Genomic DNA, 27792 nt, shown 5'->3' with positions numbered 1-27792 from the left:
CCCTTTATTTTATAAATTCAAGCTAAGAGAAGTTAAATAGTTTTCTTCTCATCAAATGATAACTTGAATGTCTTTTAACTTAAAATTCAGTGTTTTCTTTTTTACCACTGCCAACCATAACTTTCACAAGAAGGAAGTCATAGTCTTTCTTGCTTCTAAAGAAAAATGCCCCATATGTCCCCCCCACCCCACAAAAAAAAATACAGCCAGAGAATACATGGGCCGGTGCCCAAGTATGAGCACCTAGGCCCCAATCCCAGCACTTACCCAGAACAATTCATAGCCAGGTGACTTTAATAAAAAGAAAGCTGGGTCATCAGAGGACTTTGCTCCCATCAGAGATACGAACTCCAAAGACTAAGGTTCCTGTGTAGTAATATATCATGTTCCCCCTAGATCTGTCCATTCCTACCTTCTCACTGAAGGATGTAAAATGTTTATTCACAAATCAGACAGAAACAAATGTGTGTGTGTGTGCACACATGCGTGTGTGCTTCTGATCTTGAAGGACCCATTTCCCCATCCTTGTCCTGTGTCAGGAATTCCTCAGCAACTATGGCACCTCTGATTGGCATCTGTGATGTGAAAGGATCCTCTTGCTCTCTGTCAGATTCAAAGAAAGCATCTCTAGAGAGACCTGTTATTTAAAATTAAAGTAGCTATAATAAAAGTGCCTTTCCAGTTTGCACATCAACCAAGGCATACTTTTTTTTCCCTTCCTCTAGGATGTCATCCAGATGAGATCCATATCCCCCCGTCTCCTAGCACAGGTCCTTTAAATGCAAGCAGCATGACCAGTTTTTAGATGCTGTGCTCCCGTGTGTAAAATATGTAGAACAGCTAACAATTTCCCTCCCTCACATACTTTTATTAAGTACTATACATAGCCTAGCTTTTCTCCATTTGAATCTTGCTTGTCCTGTAGGAAACATTCTCAGCATGACCTCCCTGACTCAGAATGCTCTATAATTCTGTCTTTGATGAAATCATTATTACCAGCAGGAGTGGTTATATGAAGCTCCCAGCTGTGGCATCTAGGCCATTCTCTTTTTATCCTCATTTTACTTCTTTTTCTCAGGCCCATCCCATCTTACTATATATCCTTTCCCTTCCTTGTCAGTCTTGCCCTGGGATCTCTTAACCTCTCACCCATGTTCAGTGAAGATCTTGGCATCTTACAGGTAATCTCTCCAGCCCACCATCATCCTGGGAGACCCCAATGTACGTACTAACAATCTGTGCCAGGTGTAACCTCACAGCTTCTTGGTCTGTTTAGTTTTATTAATTTTCACCTGTGCTGAATTTTAGCCACATACTCCTTTATTTTAACTCTGAAATCTTATTTTACTCCCTCACTCCTGCCTACCATGTTCCTCAGGCACTACTTCCCTCCACATTTTCTTGTGTTCGGCCTAGATTTACAACAATGCAGAAAGACAGATGATGGTTTCCCCATTTCACCCATGTGAAAATGGAAGTCCTTCGAGTGTGAGTAATTTTTCCAGTATGATAGGGTGAATAAGTTGCAGAGCCAGAGTTTCAGCTCAGGTCTCTCTATCCTCATAGCCACTTTCCTCCTCATTGCACTGAGCATGTGGGGAGGTACACCTGAAGAGAATTCTTTTTACAGGAGTCTGTGGTACGGATTGGTCCATAAGGAATCTGAGACAGGGAGGCCAGTTTGAGCAAGCAGGAGAGGGAGCACAGGATTGGGAGGGGCATCAGATTGCTAATTATGATTAAACCTGAGGGGGTTTTACTTATATTTCCATACAGTTTGAAACAATCTTCAACAAACATGTGCTACTTTTGCAATTTGAAAGAAAAATACTTCTTTTAAGTTTTAAATGTCAGTGATGAACCAACTTAGGCTGGTGGTAGATGGACAGAAAAGAAAGAAATGAATAGACGAGACATTGAACTTGTCAACTAATTGTTGGAAGTAGATGAAGATGTCAGTTCTAATACCAAGATTCTGAGCTTGGTTACAGAGGAAGAGGACACCAATTTTTTCTTTTTTATGTCATCGATACTGTCAACAAGAAAGGGATTATCACATCTATCAAATAACACATACTTGTTTTGTGCTTATGTCAAATGTTCTGGTTCAAATGAAACTTGTAACCAGTTATTGGAACTTTTCTGCCAAGCACTTTGAGAACCGGATTCAGTTTTGTTTTTATTAGCAGCCTTAAAACAAAAGTCAGGAAAAAAATACTTTAAAAACTAGTATAACTTATCTGTACCCACATTTCTGGAACTATGTGTTCATGGAAGTGGTAAACAAAAGTATGTTATGCATCATTTCAGATTTCAGATTTATAAATTCAGATTGACAGTGAAGTTTATAGATTTACATTTGGGGAGGAGAAAAAGTAGGTTATTATTATAAAGTAATTTCCTCCTCATCGCAGTCCTAGTGTAAATTGAATATATCCTGTACCAGTGGGTCAGCAAATTTTGTAAAGGCCCAGATAATAAATACTTTCAGCTTTACAGGTCATAGCCACTCAGCTCTGCCATTGTAATACTAAGTCGTAAACAGTGTACAAATGAGTGTGGCTATGTTCCAATAAAACTTTATTTATGGACATTGAAATTGACATTTCATATAAGTGTCACAAAAATGTTCCATTTTTAAAATTGCAGAAGCCATTCTTAGCTCACAGGCTTTACAATGACAGGCAGTGGACTCCCTTTGGCCCCTGCTCAATACCATGTATGAAGTAAGGTACTCATTAAATGTCAGTTGATTATATAGTCAGCTCTTTCTGTAAATAAATTTTTATAATATATATTACCAAAGTAAGAGGTAAAAAAAGTTTCATGTTTTTCAGAATATATATTGATTACTAAAATAAAATATGAGGAATTAGCACAATTATTTCCTAGAATACCTAAATCTGCATGTACAGGGTGAGCAAAAGAAGGTTTACAGTTGTAAGTACACAAAGTAGAGTTTATTCTTGTATTATTTTTTAATTTATTTTACATCTGTAAGCCTACTTTTGCCAACCCCTGTGTAAGGAGGAAGTTATCTTATGATTATAAACCATTTATTTAAAGTAATATTTGATGGAAAATTAAATACATTTCTTTGGCTCTATGTTTATCGTTACAGTTAAGAGTTAAGCACATTTGCTGTTTGCTTTTTTTAATCCTATACTAAGTCCTGGGCTCAGTAACTGTGGATTAAAGGTAAAATAGGCTCACCGTCTGTGGTTTTCGGGGTTAATAAGACAATACTGTGGCTTTCTTCATTACCACTCTGCCAGTTGAAGCATACATTTGGTTTTAAAAAATACTAATTTTAAAGATAAAACTCTGTTTATAACTGGGTTTTTTTGGTCATTTTTATAAATCATATACCTAAATAGATACGCTGTAAAAGGAGCCAAAGAAAACTAGATACAAAGGCAGCATTTTATGTACTGCAGATCTTCATATTTTTGAAGTCCGAAAGCAGAATAGATCGATAATGCTTAAAAATGATTAAGTGACTAACTGTGGATTAAAGCATAAAAGGCCGGAAAACACTGTTTCCATAAAGCTTCACGTGTATGCATCAGCTTTGAAATAGTAACACTGACGTTGAACTAGGTTTATTCTTAGGCACCTACTTGCTATGCTGTGTTTTATTTTTCAATTCTCATTTAAATTTTATAATTCAATCATTTTGAACAGCTATGTTCAAAAGAAGTTTTACAACTTTCATCTTAATAATCTCAAAAAAGCAGACATGCTATGTCATAAAATAACTATTAGTGACTAGTTTGTATCCTATAAATCTAACTTGAGTTGATAATATGGTCCATTACCAGCTAACTGCACAGAGTATTTTTCATTTTACACTCTTCAGTTACTTTTTAGTGAAGTGTTAAAAAATATGAAGCTTTTCTCCTCTCTAAAATTGCACGCTGTCTGTCTGTTATTAGGGAGATAACAGCTCTTATAAATGTTTCAGTAAGCGCTAAGTAGACAGTTATGTGCACTCTCATTCCACGCTTATTTGCTTACTGTAATAAACTGATAAAATATGTGTGGTTTGTCTCTGTGTATCTACAGGCATCATGAGTCACATAGATTTCCTTTAGAAATAATGTTGTGTCTGCAGAATTGATTGGTTATTTTCATAAACCATCTAAAGGTACACAAACGGCTTTTATTATTTAAACATATGCTGTGTGAAGATTTGCAGAGGGTTAGCTCATTGTTACTTAATGCTTTTTGTTCAGTTAAGTCCAGAAGGAGGCTTTTTATTTTAGAGTTATTACAGTTACTGAACTAATTGCCTCCTGAAGAATCGTAGTGAGGATAGCCCTTATCATTTGCTTACAATGCAGCTAGGTTTTTAATTCTTTGAGCATTAGCTGTTAAATAATTAAATCAAAACCAGTGATTTCAATACTGTCTTTCCTACTATCCTGTTTATGCAAGTTTTAATATTTAATGGGAAATAATGCTGTTACCTAAAGATAGCTGTTTTGAGAATTAGTGTTTGCATTATAGAAGTCCTAGTTAATGTTTTTCTTTGTGTGTGCCTTCAAGATATACAGTATTCATATTTTTACAGTTATATGTAATAGAAAATTTCTAATCCAGTTATACCTTAAAACCAATAAATATTAATATTGATGATTTCTACTGTATCACCACAGTATGCTCTGTGAGACTAATATTTTTAGAAACAGTGTTATAATTGAGCACTCAGCATCTAATAAAGTGTAGTTATGGCCAACACTAGAGGTCTGTATCTGTAAATCTCTTTAATCATTTGAAATAGTAAATTTATGCTTTGAGTATTGAAAAAGGATAAAATTATGTTTTATACATTGAACATAAAAGTGGGGAATAAATGGGGAGACAGATACACATAATAAATAAGAAAATTATATATACACATATCTGTTGTGTTAGAGAAGGTACAAAGTGGCTATGGAGACAGAAAAGGGGGAAATCAGAAGGAAGCGATGCAGTGTGCTAGGCCTCACTGAGAAGGCAGCATCTGAGTAAAGATATATCAGACCTGAGGGTCTAGAGAACACACCACACCTGGAAGCGGGGACCTGTGCCGGGGCCTGTGGTAGGCCCATTTCTGGTGTGTGCAGGAACAGCAAGGAAGTCAGGTGGCTGCAGCAGAGTGAACCATGAGTTCAAGAGTAGTCAGAAATGAGGTTAAAGAAACCTAACAAGGGGCCAGGCATCTGGGCCTTAGAGGCCTTTATAAGAATTTTTGGCATTTACTCCCGATGAAATTGGGAGCCCTTAGAGGGTTTTGAACAGAGGGGAGACATGATGTAACTTCATTTTAACAGGTTCGTCCTGGCACTATTTTGAGTCAGTGCTCTGTAGGGTGCAGGAGTAGAAGCAAGGAAACTGGTTAGCAGGCTGTAGGGATAATCTAGATGTGAGATGGTGGTGGCTCAGACTGGGATGGTAACAGTAGAGGCAATGAGAAATAGTCAGATACTTAATTCGTTTAAACAACAGTGTATCCCTTGCCTGATCTCTCACTCAAGTGGCAGCTAGGTCTTTTGTGTTCCCTTAGTCTACTAAGCCTCTCTGTATCATGGCATTTGTCACACTGGTTGAATTACTTAGTTCTCCCCAGCTAAACTGTAAACTCTGTGAGGAGTAGGATACTCTGTATCATGGTCCTTAGTGCAGTGGTTGGCACAACTAATAATAAATGTTAGTTGAAAGAGTGAATTAATAAATTAATGATTAGTAGTTACTTTGTGTTCAAAACAGTGGTGACCTTACTGGACTGGGAGTTCCAGAAGTCCCCCTCAAAAGCCCATGGGAGACACAGATTCAGAAGACAGAGAAAGGCAAACTGGCACTTTATTATGAGCAGGGGCTTTGCTCTCTGACCCCAGTGTGGGATTCTAGTGAGTTAGGATGGTCACATCAAGGACCCCCCTTTCCTCTATAACCCAGTGATTTTCAACTGGTGAGCCACGAGAATTTTTAAAACATTCAATAATACCTGACTATTGAGTCAGGGCACTGACCTCTTTTCCTTTAGACTGCCAAATTAAAAACAGGACAATAGCCAACAGAGCAATAGCTGTGCAGTGTGAATGAACCAAATGTATGCCTATTTTTTGTCAGATCAGCAAAGAAATGTATTATTTGGTGTGCTGCATAATTTTATTAATTAGTTTATATTCACTAGGAGATGAGAAATGTTGAAAATCACTGCTGAACCATCTGAATTGCTAATTCAACTCTTTTGACTTACAGAATTGATAGATTCTTATGACTCATTCTAGTCAGAAGCCATACGTGAGTCTCTGATCTCCCCATTCATGTCTACCAAGGTCCAGGAAAAGGGACGAGAGAGCATGTTCTCCCATTATTAGTTCATTTCCTGCTCCTCTAGTTAATGTCCTGAAATGTGACTAGTCCTGATCAGTAGTTTGGTGGGGAAGTTAAATGATAGAAACCCAGTTGAACTAGCTTAAGCAAAAAGGCAGGGTGGGGAGGAGCTACTAGAAGGAATGCTAGATAGAGTATTTCACAGAAAACCAAGCTTCAGAAGGGGTAGGAGTATGTTCGCTTCAAGAACCTTCCATATACAAACCAAAGAGAGGACTCTGTCTCTTCCATGCCTTTCTTTGAAAGTTGCTTTATTTTTAACTGGACAACATGGCAGGGCTATGGCCACAGGCATTAGAGTTTTAAATCTCACAATTTTAGCCACTTGAGAGAGACGGGCTGGATTTCCCAGGTCTCAACCCCACAAATCCTCAGACGCTCACTGGGCCTTGCCTGCTTCTGAACAAGGTAACCATGGCCCAGTCATGAAGTGGCCTGAGAACAAGCCGGTTTTACGAAGAACTGGAAGTGGCGAGGTTCCTAGAAGATGGTAAGGTGTGGAGACCGAACAGCCCCACGCATAACCGCTACACGGTAAAGCACAGGGGAGAAAGCTGTCTCAGAAGGCCAACATTTAGCTTTGAACCAGATAAAAGCAACCCTGAAACATTGTCCTCTTATTCCTCAGTGTCGGAGAACTTACTTGACAATTTGTTGTCAGCTGTCAGGACACATAGCGATACTTCAGAAACCCATAGAAACAATTAACTCAGTCAAAACATGGAATTTCATAAAGGAAAGTCAAAAGGAAAAAATTGTTTCTACCATGTAAAGTGGTCTCTTTAGCAAAGCCACTAGCTCATACGGTGCCACTGTATAGATTCCAAAAAGGCCACCCTTGGATGTAAGCTGGAATTTAAGCTCATATCCACCCCCTCAGTCAGGTGCCACTGCATATGATAGTCCTACTAAGTGTTAATTTAGCTATTTAGAGTAAGTGGATCTGGGAATTGCTGAGTGACCAAAAATGGGGTGGGGGAAGGTACTAAGAACTCTGAAGGTATGAGATAACGCCAGGCTGAGACAATTGCATGGATACCCATAGAAGACACAAGGCAAAGAACAGTTGATTGCTCACAACAACGTAGTAGGCTATTACAGCAGAGTAACATCATTTGCACTGCTTCATCATTCCACTGCTTCTCTGCGTTCCAGTTCCACAAGGTGACACGATGACGGCCAGATGGTGACTGCATGTGCAGTGTGCTGCTTTACACAGAGAGAGGAACCAGAGTATAGAAGATCCCCATCTTTGATAAGGACCTGTTAGCAAACCTGTCTAACTTTTGCTTCGAGGGGGAGGCATTTACCTGTTTCCAAAGGCTGTTCACTGTACAGACATCCTTGAAAAAATTGTCAGGAACAAAGTCGTTAATGCCTTTGCTCAGAAATCATGCAGAAGCAGAAGAGACCTGTGGAGAATTGTTCCCCAAAAATAGGGGGAGGGGAGGAGAAGGAAGTATACTTTTTTTCCGAAGGTCCAGATAGTAAATATATTAGGCTTAGCAACTACTCCACTCTACCGTTGGAGAGCAGCCCTCCATACTCATTGAAAACATAAATGAATGAGTATGGCTGTGTTCCAGTGAAACTTCATGAAACAGGCAGCAGGCCACATTTGGCTTGTGAACTCTATTTGCTGACCCCTGCCCAATATGATCTGTTTTGTTCAAACTTGTTAAAAGTCAGTGTTTTTTCTTAAAGCCTCATTTTCACAACCCAGATCTAGGTCATTCTGTAATTAACTTACCTTTTTTTTTTACATTTAAGAAAATTACTGATATTTATAAAATGTGAAGTTGGAAAACTAGTTCACAATGTTTAGCATCTTAGAACATAAGCATCCACAGATCATATATATGTTTCTGGAATATAAGTATCTAATCAGTTGTACAAAATAGTAAACTAAAACTTGCTTTCTTGTCAGGATTAATCATATTACAATTAATCGTTGAAGGATTAATGGAACCTACTGGTTCTCTTGAACAAAATGTCACCTGTAGTTGATCTAGACATTAGAGGAGGTTGGCTTAATATGACTTGTATGAACTTAGAAAACAGGTTTTCAAAAAAGCAATCAAACATTTTCAGTTAGCCCCTTACTGTTGTTTAAAAAAAGTATATATTATTACCACAAAGTGCCATATGTGATGCTACTTATTATAGAAGAGAACATAGAACTCTGGGCATTGTCACAGGTAACCTTTCAGGATTGCCAGGGAGGACATCTTTAGATGTCGCATTCATTAGAGAGTGCTTCTTGAACTTGGGTGAGTGTGGAAGAATGAGTAGAGAGAATCATACTGTGTGTCTTTGCACATATATCTTTTTAACTAGTACAATACAGGTGCAGAGACAAGGTAGGAAAAATACCAAATATTTAGGCCATGTGTTCCAAGGTTAGATTGAGAGAGAGAGAATCAGTAAACCAGTTGAGATGGCACAGTGTACCTTCTCAGCACCTTAGGTGGTATTTGGATTGCTAATTCCTGGCTGCTTGTGAAGCACACCCCTGCTTTTGTCCTGCTTTTCTCATTCTACTCTATTCTTGTCTCTCTCCAGCTTTCAACTTTACTTCCCCATATTATATGTAGCCCAAGCTTTCATGAATTTTTTTCACTTTTTTATTATTCTTATTTTTCAATTACAGTTAGCATACAATATTACACTAATTTCAGGTGCACAACAGAGTGATTAGACCCTTACGTAACTCACAAAGTAATAATGCTTGTCTAGCACCATACATAATTATTACAGTATTATTGACTGTGTTCCCTATGCTGTACTTTACATCCCCATAACTGGCTACCTCAACATGTATTTAAGGGTATAATGAACACTGTGTCTCTGGAACTTGGATACTGTCTCCAATGTGCTTATCATCTAATTTAGAGAATACACATACGATACTGAAAATATAAATAGTTAAGGGCTAATATTCTAGTTAAGGGCTTGTGTTTAAAGTTGATTGTCATGGCCTCAGTGACATGGGGATTTATACGTACATGCTTGTTTACACTTACATATACACTCTGTGTCCGCTTCCTTATTTATATGATGCCCACTATGTCTTTGAATGAATGTTTACTGCTAAGGAATGCTGTCCTGGATTATGCTAATAAACCCCACCCTCAAATTTGTAAAGGAAATAGAACTTACAGTGAGCATTGATACAGAAAAGTTTTGAAAATAATTTTTATGCAAGGAAAGAACCTAAGCTTAGAAGTGAAAGTGATTTGAAAACTTAAAATGCTAGAATGTTGTTATGATCATCAAAAGACCAAAGTAGAGGTCATAGATCAGTTGCCTCATAACTTTGTATAGCCAAAATTTAAAATTTACCTAGGTACTTATTATATTTTAAATTGTTCACCCTTATAAGTAGGGCTTTTAGAAAAGGGATACTGTATTTTAATGATGCTTGGAAGATATTTTATCATTATGCATACATGATATTTAACTTTTAGATTTCTGTTGATGAATTTTAAATTATTAATAAGGTTTTTAATGTAATCAGGTGTCAGTGGCATAGTGAACATGTTGAGTAGATTAATATGTACTTTTGCAATTATAATAGAAAACCTAGTTGGGATAGTCTACTTGTTAGGAAACAGTCTTTTTTTTTAATATATTTTATTGATTATGCTATCACAATTGTCCCATTTTCCCCCCTTCACTCCCCTCTACCCTGTACACCCTCTCCCACCCATATCTCCCCTTTAGTCATGTCCATGTGTCATACTTATAAGTTCTTTAGCTTCTACATTTCCCATACTATTCTTACCCTCCCCCTATCTATTTTCAACCTACAATCTATGCTACTTATTCACTGTACCTTTCCCCCTCTCTCCTCCTCCCACTACCCTGTTGCTAACCCTCCATATGATCTCCATTTCTGTGGTTTTGTTCCTGTTCTAGTTGTTTGCTTAGTTTCTTTTGGTTTTGCTTTAGGTGTGGTTGTTAATAATTGTGAGTTTCCTGTCCTTCTACATGTTTTTTCTTTATCTTCTTTTCTTAGATAAGTGCCTTTAACAGTTCATAAAATAAGGGCTTGATGATGATGAACTCCTTTAACTTGACCTTATCTGAGAAGCACTTTATCTGCCCATCCATTCTAAATGAAAGCTTTGCTGGATAGGGTAATCTGGGATATAGGTCCTTGTCTTTCATGACTTGGAATACTTCTTTCCAGTCCCTTCTTGCCTGTAAGGTCTCTTTGGAGAAATCAGCTGACAGTCTGATGGTAACTCCTTTGTAGGTGATTGTCCCCTTATCTCTTGCTGCTTCTAGGATTCTCTCCTTCATTTTAATCTTGGCTAATGTAATTATGATGTACCTTGGTGTGTCTCTTCTTGGGTCCAACTTCTTTGGGGCTCTCTGAGCTTCCTGGATTTCCTGGAAGTCTATTTCCTTTGCCAGAGTGGGGAAGTTCTCCTTTATTATTTGTTCAAATATGTATTCAATCTGTTGCTTTTCCTCTTCCCCTTCTGGTACCCCTATAATTTGGATGTTGGAACATTTAAAGATGTCCTGGAGGTTCCTAAGCTTCTCCTCGTTTTTTTGAATTCTTATTTCTCTGTTCTTTCCTGTTTGGTTGTGTTTTTCTTCCTTCTGGTCCACTCTATTGTTTTGAGTCCCAGTTTCCTTCCCATCACTATTGGTTCTCCGTGCATCTTCCCTCATCTCTTTTATGGTAACCTGCATTTGTTCATCTAATTTGCGACCAAAATCAACCAATTCTGTGAGCTTCCTGATCACCAGTGTTTTGAACTGTGCATCTGATAGATTGGCTATTTCTTGGTCACTCAAAAGGATGAGTCCTGGGGCATTGATCTGTTCTTCTGTTTGAGACATGTCTCTCTCTCTCTCTTTTTTTTTTTCTTTTGGTCTGGTTGCTCCTGTTACAGTGAGGGGAGGAGCCTTAGGTGTTCACCGGGGCTGGGCACCCTAGTCGCTAGATTGTGACGGTGTATGTGGGGACGACGGCCAGGGTGGGAGGGAACAATGGTGGTAGCTCCATTCTCCTGGGACCTCAGTCCCTTCTCTGGGATCCTGGGTTGTGTGCTCTGCCCTGGTCCACAATCGCCGCCTCACTGGATCTGCCAGCTGCCACTTGCATACTCAGGGTCCACCCACTGTGATCTTGAGTGCCCCAGATGCCTCATGCACCCCTGGATGCCTTATGCACCCAGTTCTCCCTATTCTCCAAGCTGCAACCCGCGCTGCACCTGCGCCCAGCTGCTCCTCTCTGCCCCTCCTACTGGTCTGCATGAACGGGTCTGCGTCAACTTCTTGGCTGTCCGACTTCCATTCAGATAAATTCTCTGTCAGTTCTGGGTGTTATTTTACCTCTAAATTGTTGTTGTTCTAATCTTGGTTGTGTGTGGAGGTACAGTGCGTCCACCTATGCCTCCATCTTGCCGGAAGTCCCCCAGGAAACAATCTTGATTAGGCTTTTTGAATTACAAATTGATTATTTTTAAAAAGCTTGCCCGTGTCAGGTCAAGCCACATGCCATACTTGGACTTTGCTTGGAAAGATGACCAAGGCATGATTTTGGAATGTACTGTGTTTCTCAGTTAACATGCTGCCCCTGATGTTACTCAAGATTGAGGGGAGAATTTAACTGAAAGAAGTCCAAAGTTCAGTGGAAGGATAAACAGATAATTAGTCAAGAAAAATACTGGGGAAGAGGAAAAATGAGGGATATTTTGTTTTGCCAAATAATATAATCATGATATGTAGGGCTATAAGAGATAGAACAATATGGTACTGGATTAACAGTTCAGTTAAGGCCCAGAAATGTCTCCAAGTACATAAATAATTAGAATGTTTGTACTTAAAACATCATTGAAGCCATTTGTGTCATTAGAGTCCACGTAAGTGAAATCATATTATATTTGTCTTTCTCTGACTGGCTTATTTCACTTAGCACAATGCTCTCCAGGTCCACCTATGCTGTCGAAAAGGGTAAATTTTTTTTCTTTTTTATGACGAAGTAGTATTCCATTGTATATATGTACCATAGTTGTTTTATCTACTCATGTACTCATGGACACCTGGGCTGCTTCCTTATCTTGGGACTGTAAATAATACTGCAATGAGAAAGCATCCCCCTTTCTCCATATCCTCATCAGCACTTGTTGTTTGTTGATTTATTGATGATGGCCATTCTGACTGTGTGAGGTGATATCTCATTGTGGTTTTAATTTGCATTTATCTGATGATTAGTGACATTGAGCATCTTTTCATATGTCTATTAGCCATCTGTATGTCCTCTTTGGAGAAGTGTTATTCAGGTCATTTGCCCATTTTTTTAAGTGGCTTGTTCGGGTTTTTGGTGTTTTTAAGTTCTTTATAAATTTTGGATATTAACCGATTACCAGATTTATCGGCAAATATGTTCTCTCATTCAGTGGGTTGTCTTTTATTTTGTTGATTGTTTCCTTTGCTGTGCAAAAACTTTTTAGTTGATGTAGTTCCATTTGTTTATTTTTTCTTTTATTTCCCTTGCCTGAGGAGATATCTCAAAAAAAAAAATACTATTATGAACAATGTCTGATTTTACTGCCCATGTTTTCTTCTAGGATTTTTATGGTTTTGGGTCTAACATTTATGTCTTTAATCCATTTTTAATTTATTGTTGTGTATGATGTAAGAAGGGAGCCTAGTTTTATTTTATGCTGGATGTATATCTGCCCAGTTTTCTGAACACCATTTATTGAATAAACTATCTTTTAGCCCATTGTATCTGCTTGCTTCCTCTGTCAAATATTAATTGACCATAAAAGTGTGGGTTTATTTCTGGGCTCTATTCTGTTCCATTGATCTTTGTGTCTCTTTTTATTCTAGTACCATACTGTTTTGATTAGTATAGTTTGATATTATATAGCATAATTCCTCCAACTTCATTCTTTTTACTCAAGATTGCTGGTGCTATTTGGAGACTTTTGTGATTCCATATAAATTTTTGAAATATTTGCTTTATCTAGCTCTGAAATATGTCATTGGTATCTTAATAGGAATTGTGTTGAATATATAGATTCAACTAACAAGCAAAATAGAGACAGAGTCACAGATAGAAAGCAGGCTGACCACTCTTGGTGTGGGGGAGGTTAGTAGGTGGAGAGATTGAGCAAAAAGGAAAAAGGACTCATGGACATAGACAACAGTATGATGATTGCAGAGGGAAGGGGGATATGAGGAAGATAAATGGTAATGGAATACAATTAAAAGATTTTACTGTAAAAATAAAAGAAGATCTAGTAAAAGAAAAAGAATCATTAAGGAAAGGCTAACATTAAATCCTGTCCAGGGTATCGCTAAATATTTAGAGAAAAAATGCTTGAATATGGAGTCAATAAACCAATACCAGTTTCACATGGATTAAAAAAATGGGACCATGAAAGCTTTAGAAGAAAATGTAAGTGAAGAAGAAGAAGTTACCTGAGATCAGAGTAGAGAAGATCTTTTTAATCATTAAAGCAAAGGAAGAAACCACCTTAAAGTAGATCATAGTCTTTAGAGGGAAAGAAATTCAAGGTGAAAAAAGTTCAAGGAATCACAATTGAAAATGAAGGTACAAGATGTTCATCAGTGGCAGATAAGACTATCATAAAGTTCAAAACCCTGAGAAAATCAACTGACAAATTGTTAAAACTAGTAAGAAAGTTAGCAAGATGCCCAAATATAGTGTACTTAGAAAAAACGAACAAAAAGGTTTATAAGCTCTAAAAACTTGAGTATATTTGAATATATAATTCAATATATTTATATATAAATATATATGTTTTACTAGACATATATTTTCAAAATATTTTAATATATGCCTACAGAGTACAGAAAAATTAATACTGCTTTGAAGGTATTTACTTTATATTTTAATATAATTTCTGACTTAATATTTATGTGTGTGATGTCCTGCTAATGTTTGTTATTGTGGTTTATGTAATACTTTAGGAAAAGCAAGAGTTAACATCATAAATTTTTACATATTTTTAAGAGAATTATAAATTGTATTTGCTAATTCATCTTTTTCTTTTACATATGCAACAGGTCAGTACTCCTGTCTTTGTACCAGGGAAAACTCATATGCTGCTTCATCGGATGAGTGGAAAAGGCCTTGCTGCCCACTATCTCTTTTCAAGACAGCCTTGCATTTTTGGCAGTAAGATGGTCTCCGTACAAATAACATTGAATAATACTACAGATCGAAAGATTGAAAATATCCACATAGGAGAAAAAAAACTTCCTATAGGCATGGAAATGCATGTTTTTAATCCAATAGGTAAATATTCTCATTTGAAACTTTAACTGTATTTGATAATTAAATGTGTTCATTTAAAAAATAAAGTAGAATACATAGTATTTTATTGACTATTAACATACTTTATGTTTGTTTCCCTTTTTAAACTAAATTTATTGTACACAATAAAAACATGCTTTTGCCCTTAGGAATCAAATGCCAGCAAGGGTAATACCAATAATCGTGGAAGGATGGGGCTGAAGAATCAGAATTGCCACCTGTTGCACCTGTCTGCATCCCCTTTCCCACCACCTCTCTGCCTCAGTTCCATTCCTGCATGATTTTAGTTTGTCTTTTTGCATACAGTACCTACTATTGCTCCCCTTCCCTGTTTCCTTTTATATTCCATAAATTAAAAAGTGAAGGGAGTGACAGATGAAAGGATATGTACTATTCTGTCTTCCTTTGCACGCATACCAGGAATTTCCTTTTTCTTGGAATAAAACACAAGTTATGGCAGCACTGGGTCTTTGTTCCCACATGCAGCACAGCCAGCAGTTGCTGAGCAGGCTGCTCTCAGATGCGGCCTGTGCTTTCCAAGAACCTCAGTGCCCGTCACGTGATCCCCTCTCACCAGTGTCACCCCCTCCCATTATTGAAGTATTATACCAAAACTGTACCTATAAGAAATTGTGTAATAACTGTGTGTCTTATTTTGAGTTTAAACCAGGTGATAATTACAATGTCTGTCTCTATTTCTGTTTTGTGTAAGTGGAGACAACCCTAAAATTTTGTTGGGAGAAGCTTCAGGCAAAATCTCAATTAAAAGTAATATAAAGCCCTGGCCAGGTGGCTCATTTGGTTGGAGCATCATCCTCTAACTGAGAGGTTGTGGATTTGATTCCCAGTCAGTGCACACACGTAGGTGGCAGGTTCTGTTCCTGGTCCAGGCACATATGGGGGACAACCAATGTCTGTCTCTCACATCAGTGTTTCTCTTGCTTCCTTTCTCTCTTCCTTCCTCTCTCTCTTAGAGCAATGAAAAAAAAATATCTTTGGTTGAGGATTTTTAAAAAAGTTATGTAGGGTTTCTGTCTCCAAGTCCCTGAAATATTATAATCAGAAAGTTCCAAATATTCCTTTTTATAATACTTAAGTTGAGCAGAGGATTTTGACCAGGACTGTGTCTTCTTTATTCATTATTTCACATAGCCATTCTATTTTTCTTCACTTGGGCTCTTTGACATTGTTGAGTCCTCTTGTACAAATACAGTTTTCATGAGTCATTCAGTAAAGAAATTATTCTTCATGTTATATTTTTATTTATAGATTGAATATGCTAGACTTTTATAAGTAACCAAAGTAGAGATAAAATAAGGTGATTTCAGAACCCACTTATTACCCTTTATTTAAAAATAATTTGGTGATTAAGACACTATTTAAAGAATACAGAGTATCCTGATATTTATTTACTTAGTAAAGTTAATATATAAATATATTAACATAATGATATATTTCAAACTATTTTGTAACTATAGCAATTTGTGTTCTTTGATTGCTTAAAAGTCATCCCTTTTTACCTAGTTAAAAAATTAAGAAGTGTCAAGCAGCTGATATATGAATTGACTGAAGGTTGAAAATGTTATTCAAAGGTTAAAACAGTAGAGCAGTGTTAACATTTCTTTGAGCTGGCCTAATGAGTCAATGACCTGCACTTTTGCTGGCCTGTGTAGAATAGAAGAAATAAATAATAATAAATTTCATAATATAACCCTAACACAGAAATAAAATATGAATTTATACCATTGTCTCAGTACTAGTAGTAAGCTTGTTTTTTAAGCAAAATTTTAGGACTATAATGTTTCATTCCTTTCATTACCATTTATTGAATATCCTCAAAATACAGAGTTCTTTCCCATGTAGTAGATATTTATACATAATACCACTATGCCTAGTCTCTTTCATCAGTAAATTACAGTAGAGTTACAGAGTATGATGTATCTTAATTATGCCTCTAAAAACATCTAAAAACTGCAACATAGAACAAATACTGTATTTTCATATTTTTTGAAATAAGGGAGGTAGATCATTGTTTTATTTATTAAGCATATATGCATATGTTAATAAGTTCAGCAGATTTCTTATTGGTCACTGATCTTTTTATCTATAATATTTGAAGACTTCCTGTTTTTTTTCCCTGCCTTTACTGTGAAACTGAATTCCTTGCAAGAATATTAGAAATAACGTGAAACCAACATTTTTACCAAAGAGACCAATATATAAGAGATATAAAACATACACATACACACACAGAAAGAGAATAGCCTTAGGCTGTTCAGTAACTTTATGTTAACAGTTGACAAGTTTGAGTTTAGCTAAGATTTCACCAGTTACTGTACAACTGTCGAGTCAAAGTAGCTGGCCCCTGTGTGATTTCATTTCTCATCACTAAAGGTGTGGTGCAGTGGAGCCAGTGTTTCTCGGCCATTTCTGTGTAACCCTCTCATGCATATGCAGTGATCCAGAGGAGTGTCCAAATAAAGACACCTGATTGAGTAAACTTCCCCAACGTAGTAGGCTTCAAATATTATAAAAGTTCATTATATGAATAATTTTATGCTGATTACTTTGTTCTTGAAGTATCCATATAATAAAACATACCACTGATCATAAGCTGCCCTTCAGGACTAGATGGCACTAAACTCACATTTAATTATCTCAACACCGAAGATGATACTAAGCTATGTCAGGGTGCTGTCAACAGGGCACCTTGTGAAACTGTCACTTTGTCGAATGAAATACAAGGATGTGTGATGTAGAGAGAGAGGTCTAAATCATGACTGCTGTCATGTGACGGAGGTGACAGCATTTGCTGCCAGTGTGGTGCTCGCCTGCCACCTAGACCAGACCCCGTAATGTCAGGGCACAGACGACAGCGCTAAGGACTTACCGAAGAATAGCCTCGAACAGTATGACTGACAGAGCTGTGAACTAACTGATGGGGTATAGATTTTGGAAAAATGTTTTTAAAAAAAAGTATCATGGTAGTTATTCTAAGATAACACATTTGCCAAAGATTTTGGCAGCAAGTACTCTGGTACTTGCATAAATGTTAAGTTTATAGACAAAAGAAATTCAAACTGGAAAATTCAACTTACATAACACTAAACGAATCAATAACATTTAAAAATCAGCTTCAAACAAGTACCCTCTTATGCCTAGTCTTCATTGAATCTGTAAAACATAAACATACGCCCTGGCTGGCATAGCTCAGTGGATTGAGCGTGGGCTGCGAACCAAAGTGTCGCAGGTTTGATTCCCAGCCAGGGTACATGCATGGGTTGCAGGCCATGACCCCCAGCAACCACACATTGATGTTTCTCTCTCTCTCTCCCTCCCTCCCTTCCCTCTCTATAAATAAATAAAACTCTTTTAAAAAATGTAAACATACTTCTTAATATAATAAGATGATTGATTTATTCTTTTGTCCCATCTATGCTGTCTTCTCTGTCGTGGTTAACAGTTCATGGAAATCATACTTATAAACAAGCCCTAGGATAGTCACAGCCTACTGGGTTTGCATGTGTTTGCTAAGATATAACTACATATATTTAGATACACAGAATAGATAAAACTATTGTACAGCATGACTTACACTGAAGACTTAGCGGTGTGGATATTAGAAGTGGGTGGTTTCTATTTAAATATATAATATATGCATAGATGTTTATACTAAGAAGTATATATGTAAGATCTCCCGTTCTTCTTCTAACATACAGTCAGACTTTGGAATCCCAAACAGAATAAAAATTTGTCATTGTATTAAGTTTTTATCATTGTGAACTGAAAAACACCAGTGTTGCATGTATATTATACAGTTATTTCCTATACTTGGTTAGTTGATAGATAAAGTTTATAAATAAAGGACACCTGGACAAAGCCAAAGGAGGGTAGGATCGAGGGTGGGAGGTGGGGATGGCTGGGGTGGGGGAGAGTGGTGGAGGGAAAATGGAGACAACTGCACTTGAACAACAATTTAAAAAGAATTAAAAAATAAAAATTATAAATCTTTAAAATGTCATTTTATTTGTTTTTTCAAGATAATCTGTTACTAGATTTTCTTTCAGTAATTTTTTAATAATACAATTGAACTTACCATTTGATTTTTATAATGCCAGTTATCTTGGTTAATTTCTGAGTATAACAAATTCATTTCTTCCAATTTTGCTTTATATTTACACCTTTAAATTTTTGTGGTTTGATTTTTTCCAGTGGAAATTTGGAGCATTGTTTAAAATTTTACTTTTTATATCTAGATAAATATTTCAAAGTTTTAAATACATGTCTCTTAGAAGTTCTCATAGCCATCACAGCTGTTCCACACAGGACAAAATCTCCTTCTCACCTTCTGTGCCTGTAGAGACAGGATTGTAAAACATGACATTCTCAGAAAGAGGTACATTTCTGAAACAAAATGGTGTAATGTGTTCATTGAAATATGTGTGGAATAAATTTGTCAAAGAAAGCCTTCAATAGGGAAAATACTTTATAATTTGCTTTAATATTCTTATTTTGAAAGTGTTCTTGTAAGCCATCATTAAATTTGACTATTATAACCAAACTAGAAGCATTACGTAAGTTTTCGGTGTTTAGTTTGCCTCTTTTTCACATCCTCTGTGTTTTCATGTCTAAATTATCTAATTTCCTAGAATCTCTTGAGCCTGAGGGATCCATTACTGTTTCAGTGGGTATTGACTTTTGTGATTCCACTCAGACTGCCAGTTTCCAGCTGTGGTAAGTTCAATTGTTTTTCTGTATTTTATGTCACCTGCAAAGGATAGCAAATCAAAACTAAGCTCTCAACAGCTTTTTGCTTTGAGGGACAAAGCATTTAAACAAATGTGCCTTTCTTTGGCAGTGGGTAGACTGCCATGGAATGGTTGTATAAATTGTGTCCAGTATATGTATGTTTAGTATTTGTTATACAGCTAGCCAGACAGTCTGCCATATGTGATGGGAAGTCATAGTTTGTTGGTCAAAGTAAGAAGCTACTGATAATTTTTTTTTTTTACTTCTAACTGCAGTTTTAGGAAATTCAGGAGAAAATTGATGAGGAATATTGAGGAGAAATAAAAAAATACTTTAATATTACTGACTAGCCCAGAGAAGATGTCTTTTTAAACATTTTATATGTTATCTTGAGCCTCATAAGTGGAGAATTATTGATTCTGTCAGTACTTAAATCCCATACATTTTTCCCTTTTTACTTTATTTTACGAACTAATGTTGATAAAATTCAAAAGAACATTTATTTAGTTGTTAAAGGTTTCATAGGTGAATATTATTCAAAGGAGCTTTTTCTGGGATTGGGTTTTGTCATTATTAATTGTTTTTATATAATTTTTATACATCTCTAGTGAAATCCAAAAAACTATTAGCAATTAGTACAAAGTTTATATTCATGCATATTTAAGAATTATCTTTGAATCCTTTTCTTTTATATTTTTCTGGTGTAGGTTATCTTTTTATTCTAAAAGAATGGAGACATTTTATTTATTTAAGCTTATTACTAGCTTAAAGCAGAATTTGTTGTGGTAAAAACCTCCAAGTTTAGGAAATAGACATTTTAAAATAAGTTTATAGTTAAATATAGTCAACCTTTCTTCTTCATATGCCTTTTCATTTTATGAGTAATTCAGGCCTAATATTGTGCCATTTATTGCTGAGAACCTACAAAGATGAATATAAGCAATGTAGCATAACACATTGATTTTATGCAGATCATCACCTTTATGTTTTGGGAGGTCTGCTATATTAGTGATATATAAAAACTGATTACTTTTCCCAACATTGCCTAGTAATTGTTTATTATTTTTCTATTAGACAACACAGATCAATATTACTGAGCACAAGACTATGAGTCACATCACTCTGAATAGATGTGCTTCCAACACCAGTGGTGAATCCATTTTCATCATTTCAACAATGTCAGCCCAATGACAAAGCTCATGTACCAAGTTAGGACAAAATTAGAACTAAAAGAATTTTTTTTCTTATCAAGTTACCTAAAGAACATTTTATATTTCTCTATAAAGGGTGTTATTTTTTAAAAAACTGTTTTTATTGCATAGATTTCCTCTGTATCCATTGGACAAGACTTGCATTTTGTCTTTCACAATTAACTAAGTCCTTTTAAAGGTAAATGTGTAGGTGATACTTGATTTTTATCTTACATTGGGTAATGTACATAAACTGTTTTTCTCTTTTTCTCTTAAACTAATTTTAAGAAAATGATGAATGTATTTTACAAAGAAAATAGCCTTTGTTATTTTAAGTATGTATATTAATATGTTTTGCTGTTGTGAAGGTATAAATTAATTATTTGTTTTAGATTTCATTAAGTATTTAAGCACACTAGATCAAAACAAATTTTGCGTGTGTGTTTCAAAAAGAACACTTTGTCTTGCATCAAATGTAATTGATCCTGAAGCAGTGTAATCACAATTACTCACTTTCTTAATTGGCCTGCCCAAAATCAGAAAATGGAAACCGATCGACAGTGTTTAAATCAATAGCTTCATAGTAGTGCTCGTGGGGGTAGGGAGATAGTGGTAATGGGTAGATCAATTGGCCTTAGATGCCAATCACTGACTGTGCCTTTTGCATAGTAAAGAGCATTTTTTGCTTAGTGATGTGTGCTGTATTAGTCTTGGTTCAATAAAAAGCAGGGGGGCAAGAATGGCTGATACTGAATTTTTTCCTTGAAATATCAATACATAAAATTATGGGTAATAAGAGCATATTTGATAAGAAGCCTTCAGAAATGGCGAGAACATGGACTATAAGTCCTTCAGGTATACTTCTATTTATTAAAAGAAAAGGAATAAGGGTAAAATGATTCTACTTTAGCTTCCGGATTAATTCTAAATCGTTATAGTTATACAAGATAGATAGACAGATAGAACTATTGTATAGTTCTATGAATACTTGATGTATTAGTGTCTTTTTTTGCTTTGTATTTTAAATGGTCATCAGATTAACTCCTTGATTAAATTTATCAAGATTGAAAATGTGTATAATATATAGAATGTATTTCTAAAAATAGATGCATTGCATAAACAGATCTTATCCTTGTAATCAGCAGATGTTAATGTATTAACTAGTAGAAAATAATATGACTTGATTCAAGTTAAAGGGCTAAGCTCTAGCAGCCACCCTTCTTTTTGCCCAAAGTCATTAAGAAGACAGAAAATAATTTTTTAAGAGAATGAGGAAAGAAGAGAGGGAGGGAGGGAGGCAGGGGAGAGGGAGAGAAGGAGGGAAGGAGGGAGGGAGGGAAGGAAGGAAGGAAGGAAGGAAGGAAGGAAGGAAGGAAGGAAGGAAAGAAGGAAGGAAGGAGCCATTAGCTAACCAGAAATTATGAAAAATTATTGTCCATTAGAAAGCAAATGAGAGCAGATAAACAATAACAGTAAATAGCAACCATAAAGCAAACAGTCATGGGAGAAAATTAGTACAATGCTAAGAACAAATCTGGCAGAATATCAAGCACAAAGTGAACAAGTGGAAAGTTAGGGTACGGCAGTCATCAGGGAATTAAAGAACTGCTTTCACGCTGAAGTTCTCCAGTATAACCCCAGCAGCAGGCAATATACACATTTAACTGTGAACCTAAGAATTATACTGTAAAGAAAGTGAATTACTTGCCAAGACAAACTTTTGGCGGGGATGTGGGAGTTGAAGAGAACAGCAGGATTTGAGTTTGTGGCAAGGACACAGGGATGATTAGTGATGAGATGAAACCCAGTTGTGTCTAAGAGAGTAATACTTTCAAGCCCTCTACCACTAGGGTAAAGCCAATGTTGTGTCTGTTGGTGGAGAGAGAAGGCCGTTGCCTGCCTGCTCTCCAGCTTCAAGTCCGTGCAGCCCGTCATCTCACCCACTTAAGAAAACTCCAGTCAGCCCCCCAGGGGAGAGGACACCATAGCCATAGTACTCACTCACATGCACCAGGTATTTGCAGTGTGCTAGGCACTGTTCTGAACACTTGCATTGTATGTTGTAATTTATTTAATTCTTTATGAAACAATCCTGTGAAATAAGAATTTTTATTTCTTTTTTAGAGGTGAGTAAACTGAGGCATAGGAAGATTAAGAAATGTGTCTAAAAATCTCATAGTTAATGGGTAGCAAACTTGCTGTGTGTGTTAATTAAGTCTAGTCCTTTATTATAAATATAAATGGACAACTTAGAATGACCAGACTTCTGAGTGAATGCATAAATCAGGGAGGGAAGGCTCAAGGTGGCTGCAGAGATTCACTGACCATGAGAGGGGCAGATAGTTTGGGAACGAGAAGAGATAAAAATTGTAACTAACATCTGATTCAAGAAAACAATACATCTGTAAAGCAAGAACATATTGCTTGCTTTGAAAAAGGAACAATAAGAAAAATTTTAAAGTATTCTTGGAGATTTAAAAAAGTAATGCCAAAAGAAATTCATTGGATGCACAGTAGAATGGACACAGCAACTGAATACTGATCTCTTGTTGTGGAAGAGGGAATCGGTGAAATCAGCTGGAATAGAGAATAAAAATACAGGGTGGAAAATATGGAAGAAAGGTTAAAAGAATTCATCTAGTAAGAGATCTAGAAAAAATGAAGAGACAATGGAAGGAAGAAATAATTAAAGAAATAAATTATTGAAGTAAATTTCCCAAGCAAAAGTAAGGCACAAGCCTTCAGCTTAAAAGGACATTATCAAAAGCCAAAAAGGATGCATGTAAGTGACTACCAGTAAGATGATATCCTGCCCTGACTGGTGTGGCTCGGTTCGTGGAGTGCCACAGCACACGGCAAAGGGTCCGACAAGGCAAAAGGTCATTGATTCAGTTCCCAGTCAGGGCATATGCCTGGGTTGCATGTTCGGTCCCCAGTTGGGGCGCATGCAGGAGGCAACAGATCAATGTTTCTCTCTCTCATAGATGTTTCTCCCCCTCTTTTTCTTGCCCCCTTTACCTCTTTCTAAAAATAAATTAAACCTTTAAAACATTTCGGTGCTCATCAGTGAGCTAAAATTGTTTAGAAAATAAATAAATAAGATGATGTCCAAATGAAATGTTTAATAAGGAGAAAACCACTCAAGTATCTTCCAGAATGGAGAAAAAAAGCAGCTTACCTAAAAATGAGCAAGAATGTAAATGGAATCAGATATTTCATCGATTCTGCAGACCAGAAGGCAAAAGACATGACCTTTCAAATTTTGAGGAAACCAAGTCAACATTTTTCACACAAAGTTTACCACCCACAGACCCTTTCTTAAAAGGATTACTCAAAGATATACTGTAATAGATTTTTTTAATCTGAAGCCAAGAAAAGTATAAAATTTAATAAAACGTAGTGGACAAAGAATTCTACCTGTAAGATCTATCAATGTGTAAAAATAATTCTTCATACTTAATGAAAAAATAAATTTGCCTAATAAACTGAAACCAAAATCCCAACATGGACAAGTGGGAGATGTTCTTGTCATGCTTAGCAAGAGGATTGACTGAGGGTAAAAAACGTTTAGGGTTTAAAATGTTAAAGCTAACCACTAAAATAATGCAAATATGATGTAATGTAACCTCCAAACAACTAGAGGCCATAAGAAAAGGAGTGTTTAAAACTTGATCAGTTTAACCAACGCTGGTGTGGCTCAGTGGATTGAGTGCTGGCCTGTGGCCCCAAAGGTTGTCGGCTTGATTCCCAGTCAGAGCACATGCCTGGATCGCAGTCCAGGTCCCCAGTTGGGGAAAGGTGTGAGAAGCAACCAATTGATGTATCTCTCACACATCAATGTTTCCCTCCCTCTCTTTCTCCCTCCCTTCTCTCTAAAAGTAAATAAGTAAAATCTTAAAAAAATTAAAAACTTGATCAGCTTAAAAAAGGAGAAGAAAACATGATAAATAGAAAACAAAATAAGTTGGCTGGAAGGGGCACACCTGCTGCACCTGGTAGTTATGATTCAGGGCAGGAGGTTAAATTCCACTTACATAAACATGTAACAAACAAAACTCAGCATATGCTATTTATAAGAACCATGCCTAATTGAGAATGACACAGAAAAATTGAGAATGAAAGATAAAATATATGTATGTGGGTGTATATTTACTATCAGATAGATGACAGAAAGGAAACAGGGCAATAGTAACACTAGAAAAATTTTTAAAGCAGTTAGACTTTTTAAAAAATTTCCATTCATTCCAATTCTTCACAAAAATAAAACAGTTATAAACTTCTCAATAACAGAACTTTGTCATATATAAAGCAGAGACTATTAAATGCTGGGAGAAATTGACAAAGTAATGATCATAATGTATTTTAATACACACAACAGAAATTGGCAAATCAAAAAGGAAGATATATATGTAGGTAACAACATACAAGTAGATATAAACACAAATATACAAAATTCAGTAATTTCGTTATTAAGCTTGGTCTAAGATAATATGTTTTCAAAGAATTTCTTGTTTTCTGAGTATAGAAAACACTCATTTTTAAAAAGACACAGATGTACAAAAAGAGCAAGAGAGAAAAGCTCTAGAGTAATGTGATTAAAGAAAAAAAGAAGACACCTAAGAAAGATTAGAAAAGAGAAAGGTGATAAAACAAATCTAAATTACAAAATAATATTGTGTGTAATTCTACACTGTTAAATTGATGAATGGTTTCCTAGAAAACTATAAACTATGAATTAAAAAGGTTAAATTGTATCAAAGCTTCAAAAAAAAAATAACCTCTATATTATTTAAGCTTTTCTAGAACAAAGGAAAAGAAGGAAAGCATTCATGTCATTTGGTAAGGCTGGCATCACCCTGATTTTAAAACCCAGAAGGACAGCACATGAATGTGCAGACCACTTGGGGTTGTAAACTCAAAAGCCTTTTGGGCCACACAAATTACCTGTTATCACAGAAAGTAACAAAAGCATTCCCTTTTAAGTCAGAAAGGCAAAACCTTGTTTCTAGTCTCAACACTATTTCATATTATGATAGAAATTCTAGCCAGTATGAAAGGTTTTATACCTCTGTAAAAACAGAGGTATAAATCCTAGAAAGGAAGAGATAAAATTATCATTTTTTATTTTATTTATTGATTTGAGAAAGAGACAAACATTGATTTGTTATTCCATTTAACCATCCATTTGTTGCTTATTTCTTATATATGCCCTGCCTGGGGATTGAACCTGCAACCTTGACATATCAGGACAATGCTCTAACCAACTGAGGTACCTGGCTTATTTGATATGATTATCAACACAGAAATCTTAGAATCAACAGAAAATCCATTTTTTAAGCTAATGAGTTTAGAAATGTGTACAAGTCATTATATGAGAATCATTTACACTGGCTGGTATGACTCAGTGAATTGAGTGCTAGCCTGTGAACCAAGGGTAGCTGCTTCAATTCCCAGTCAGGGCACATGCCTGGGTTGCAGGCCAGGTCCCAAGTAGGGGGCTCATGAGAGGCAACCACACAGTGATGTTTCTCTCCCTCTATTTCTCCCTCCCTTCCCCTCTCTCTAAAAAAAATAAATAAATAAAATCTTTTTTAAAAAGAAAATAATTAACATTTCTGTATAGTAGGAATAACCAATTTTAAACCATTATGAATAAGATTATTTACAAGAACAACAAAAGGAATAAATTAACAAGAAATGTATAATACCTGTGTGGGAATTAAAACTTTCCTGAAAGCCATTTAAAGAAGATATAAATAAGATAATAAATATTCTGTGTTCTTAAACAGGAGTCAGTATTCTCACTCAAATTATCACATTCGTTCACATTTTATGTGATTCTAGGTCACATTTCAGTAGGCCCTTTCACAGAACTTGACAAATTTCTAAAATTCATCTGGAAAAGAAAATGTCCAAGAAAAATCAAAACCAAAATTTAATAAAAAGAGCCTTCCCCTATAATAATTTTAAAATATTCTTTAGTACCACATGCATATTTTTATTCAACATAATTGACTATTAGCACAGGAATCAGTGAAACAAAACAGAAAATTTAAAAATTTTGTATATCATAAAAGTAATATTTCAAAACAGTGTGGAAAGAACAGACCATTCAGTAAATGGTATGATGTCCATTGTCTGGGAAGAATAAAGGTAGCTTCCCTTCCACACATAACTCTAAAATAAATTCCAGGTGGGCTCATTATTTAATCATAAAAACTATAAAAGTGTTTATAATATAGACAAATATTTCCACACTCTTGGGGGCAGAAGTCTTAGATAAGACACAGTAGCCCCCCTCCCAAAGAAATACATGGAGAAAAATTATTGACAGGTTTAACTATTAAAAAAAAATTTAAACTTCTCTATAAAGAAGAAAAAATAGCTACCCTAACAGGTGAGAGGTGGTGAGAAAGTATTACAGCATATTTAGCAGACAAAAGTTGAATAACCAGACCATATAAAGAATTCTCAAAATCAAGTAAAAAAAAAAACAAAAACAAAAAAACAGAAAAGTGGAGAAAGAATAACAGTAGGCAGTTTACAAGAAAATGCAAATAGCCAATAATCATAAGATGTTCAGCTTCACTAATAGGGAAATAGAAATTAAAACATTTCATCCGTCAGATTGGCAAAACATTTAAGTAATTTTAATATCTGATGTTAACAAGGGAGGTAGAAAAAAGCACATATTCTTGTATATTGTCTGTGGGACTTTAAATGGCAGCTTTTTAAGGGCAGTTTGCAGCATCTGTCAAAATGTTAAATATTCATACTGTTTACCTTAGCAGTTTCATTTTTTAAGGTATCAAGCCCAGGGAAATATTGGTGCTTGTGCAGAACAAATAGATCTATCAAAGGATATTAAATAAGCTTTGTAATAGGGAAAATTGTAAATGAGAACCTATAGGCAAATGCTTAAATTATGATACATCTCTATTATGTATGTCAGTTTTGAGTATCTGCTATGCATTTAGCAGTATACTGGGTATGTTATTTCATTCAATCATCAAAACTAGCCTGTAAGGTTAAGTGCCATTTTTCTCACTTTGTAGATGAGGAAACTTGAGTCCTACAATGTTTATACCTAGAAAATTGACCAATTTGGATCCTAGGAGTGAGTGGAATGAAATTATATGTAGTACAAGTATATGCATTACAATTAAA

At 35.8% G+C, this 27792-nt stretch overlaps 1 protein-coding gene and 1 long non-coding RNA gene across 3 annotated transcripts in view; one reads left to right on the top strand and one right to left on the bottom strand.

Moving 5' to 3' along the window:
• Positions 1-27792, top strand: part of AP3B1 (adaptor related protein complex 3 subunit beta 1) — a 244170-nt gene that overhangs the window by 194640 nt on the left and 21738 nt on the right. For both annotated transcript variants that reach the window (XM_028531358.1, XM_036020449.1), the window contains exons 23-24: positions 14437-14668; positions 19336-19420. In XM_028531358.1, the coding sequence (XP_028387159.1) occupies positions 14437-14668; positions 19336-19420 (317 nt within the window). The remainder of the gene's footprint in view (positions 1-14436; positions 14669-19335; positions 19421-27792) is intronic.
• LOC118499471 lies at positions 6078-9985 on the bottom strand. The gene is made up of 2 exons (XR_004901957.1): positions 7084-9985; positions 6078-6599 (listed from the first exon to the last, which is right to left on the bottom strand). It is a non-coding gene; the product is annotated as an uncharacterized LOC118499471 (long non-coding RNA).

The sequence above is a fragment of the Phyllostomus discolor genome, chromosome 3 (assembly GCF_004126475.2).
Source record: "Phyllostomus discolor isolate MPI-MPIP mPhyDis1 chromosome 3, mPhyDis1.pri.v3, whole genome shotgun sequence".
In the NCBI taxonomy this organism is placed as follows: domain Eukaryota; kingdom Metazoa; phylum Chordata; class Mammalia; order Chiroptera; family Phyllostomidae; genus Phyllostomus; species Phyllostomus discolor.
The sequence above is the reverse complement of the archived record's forward strand: the minus strand, read 5'-3'. Positions and strand labels throughout refer to the sequence as shown.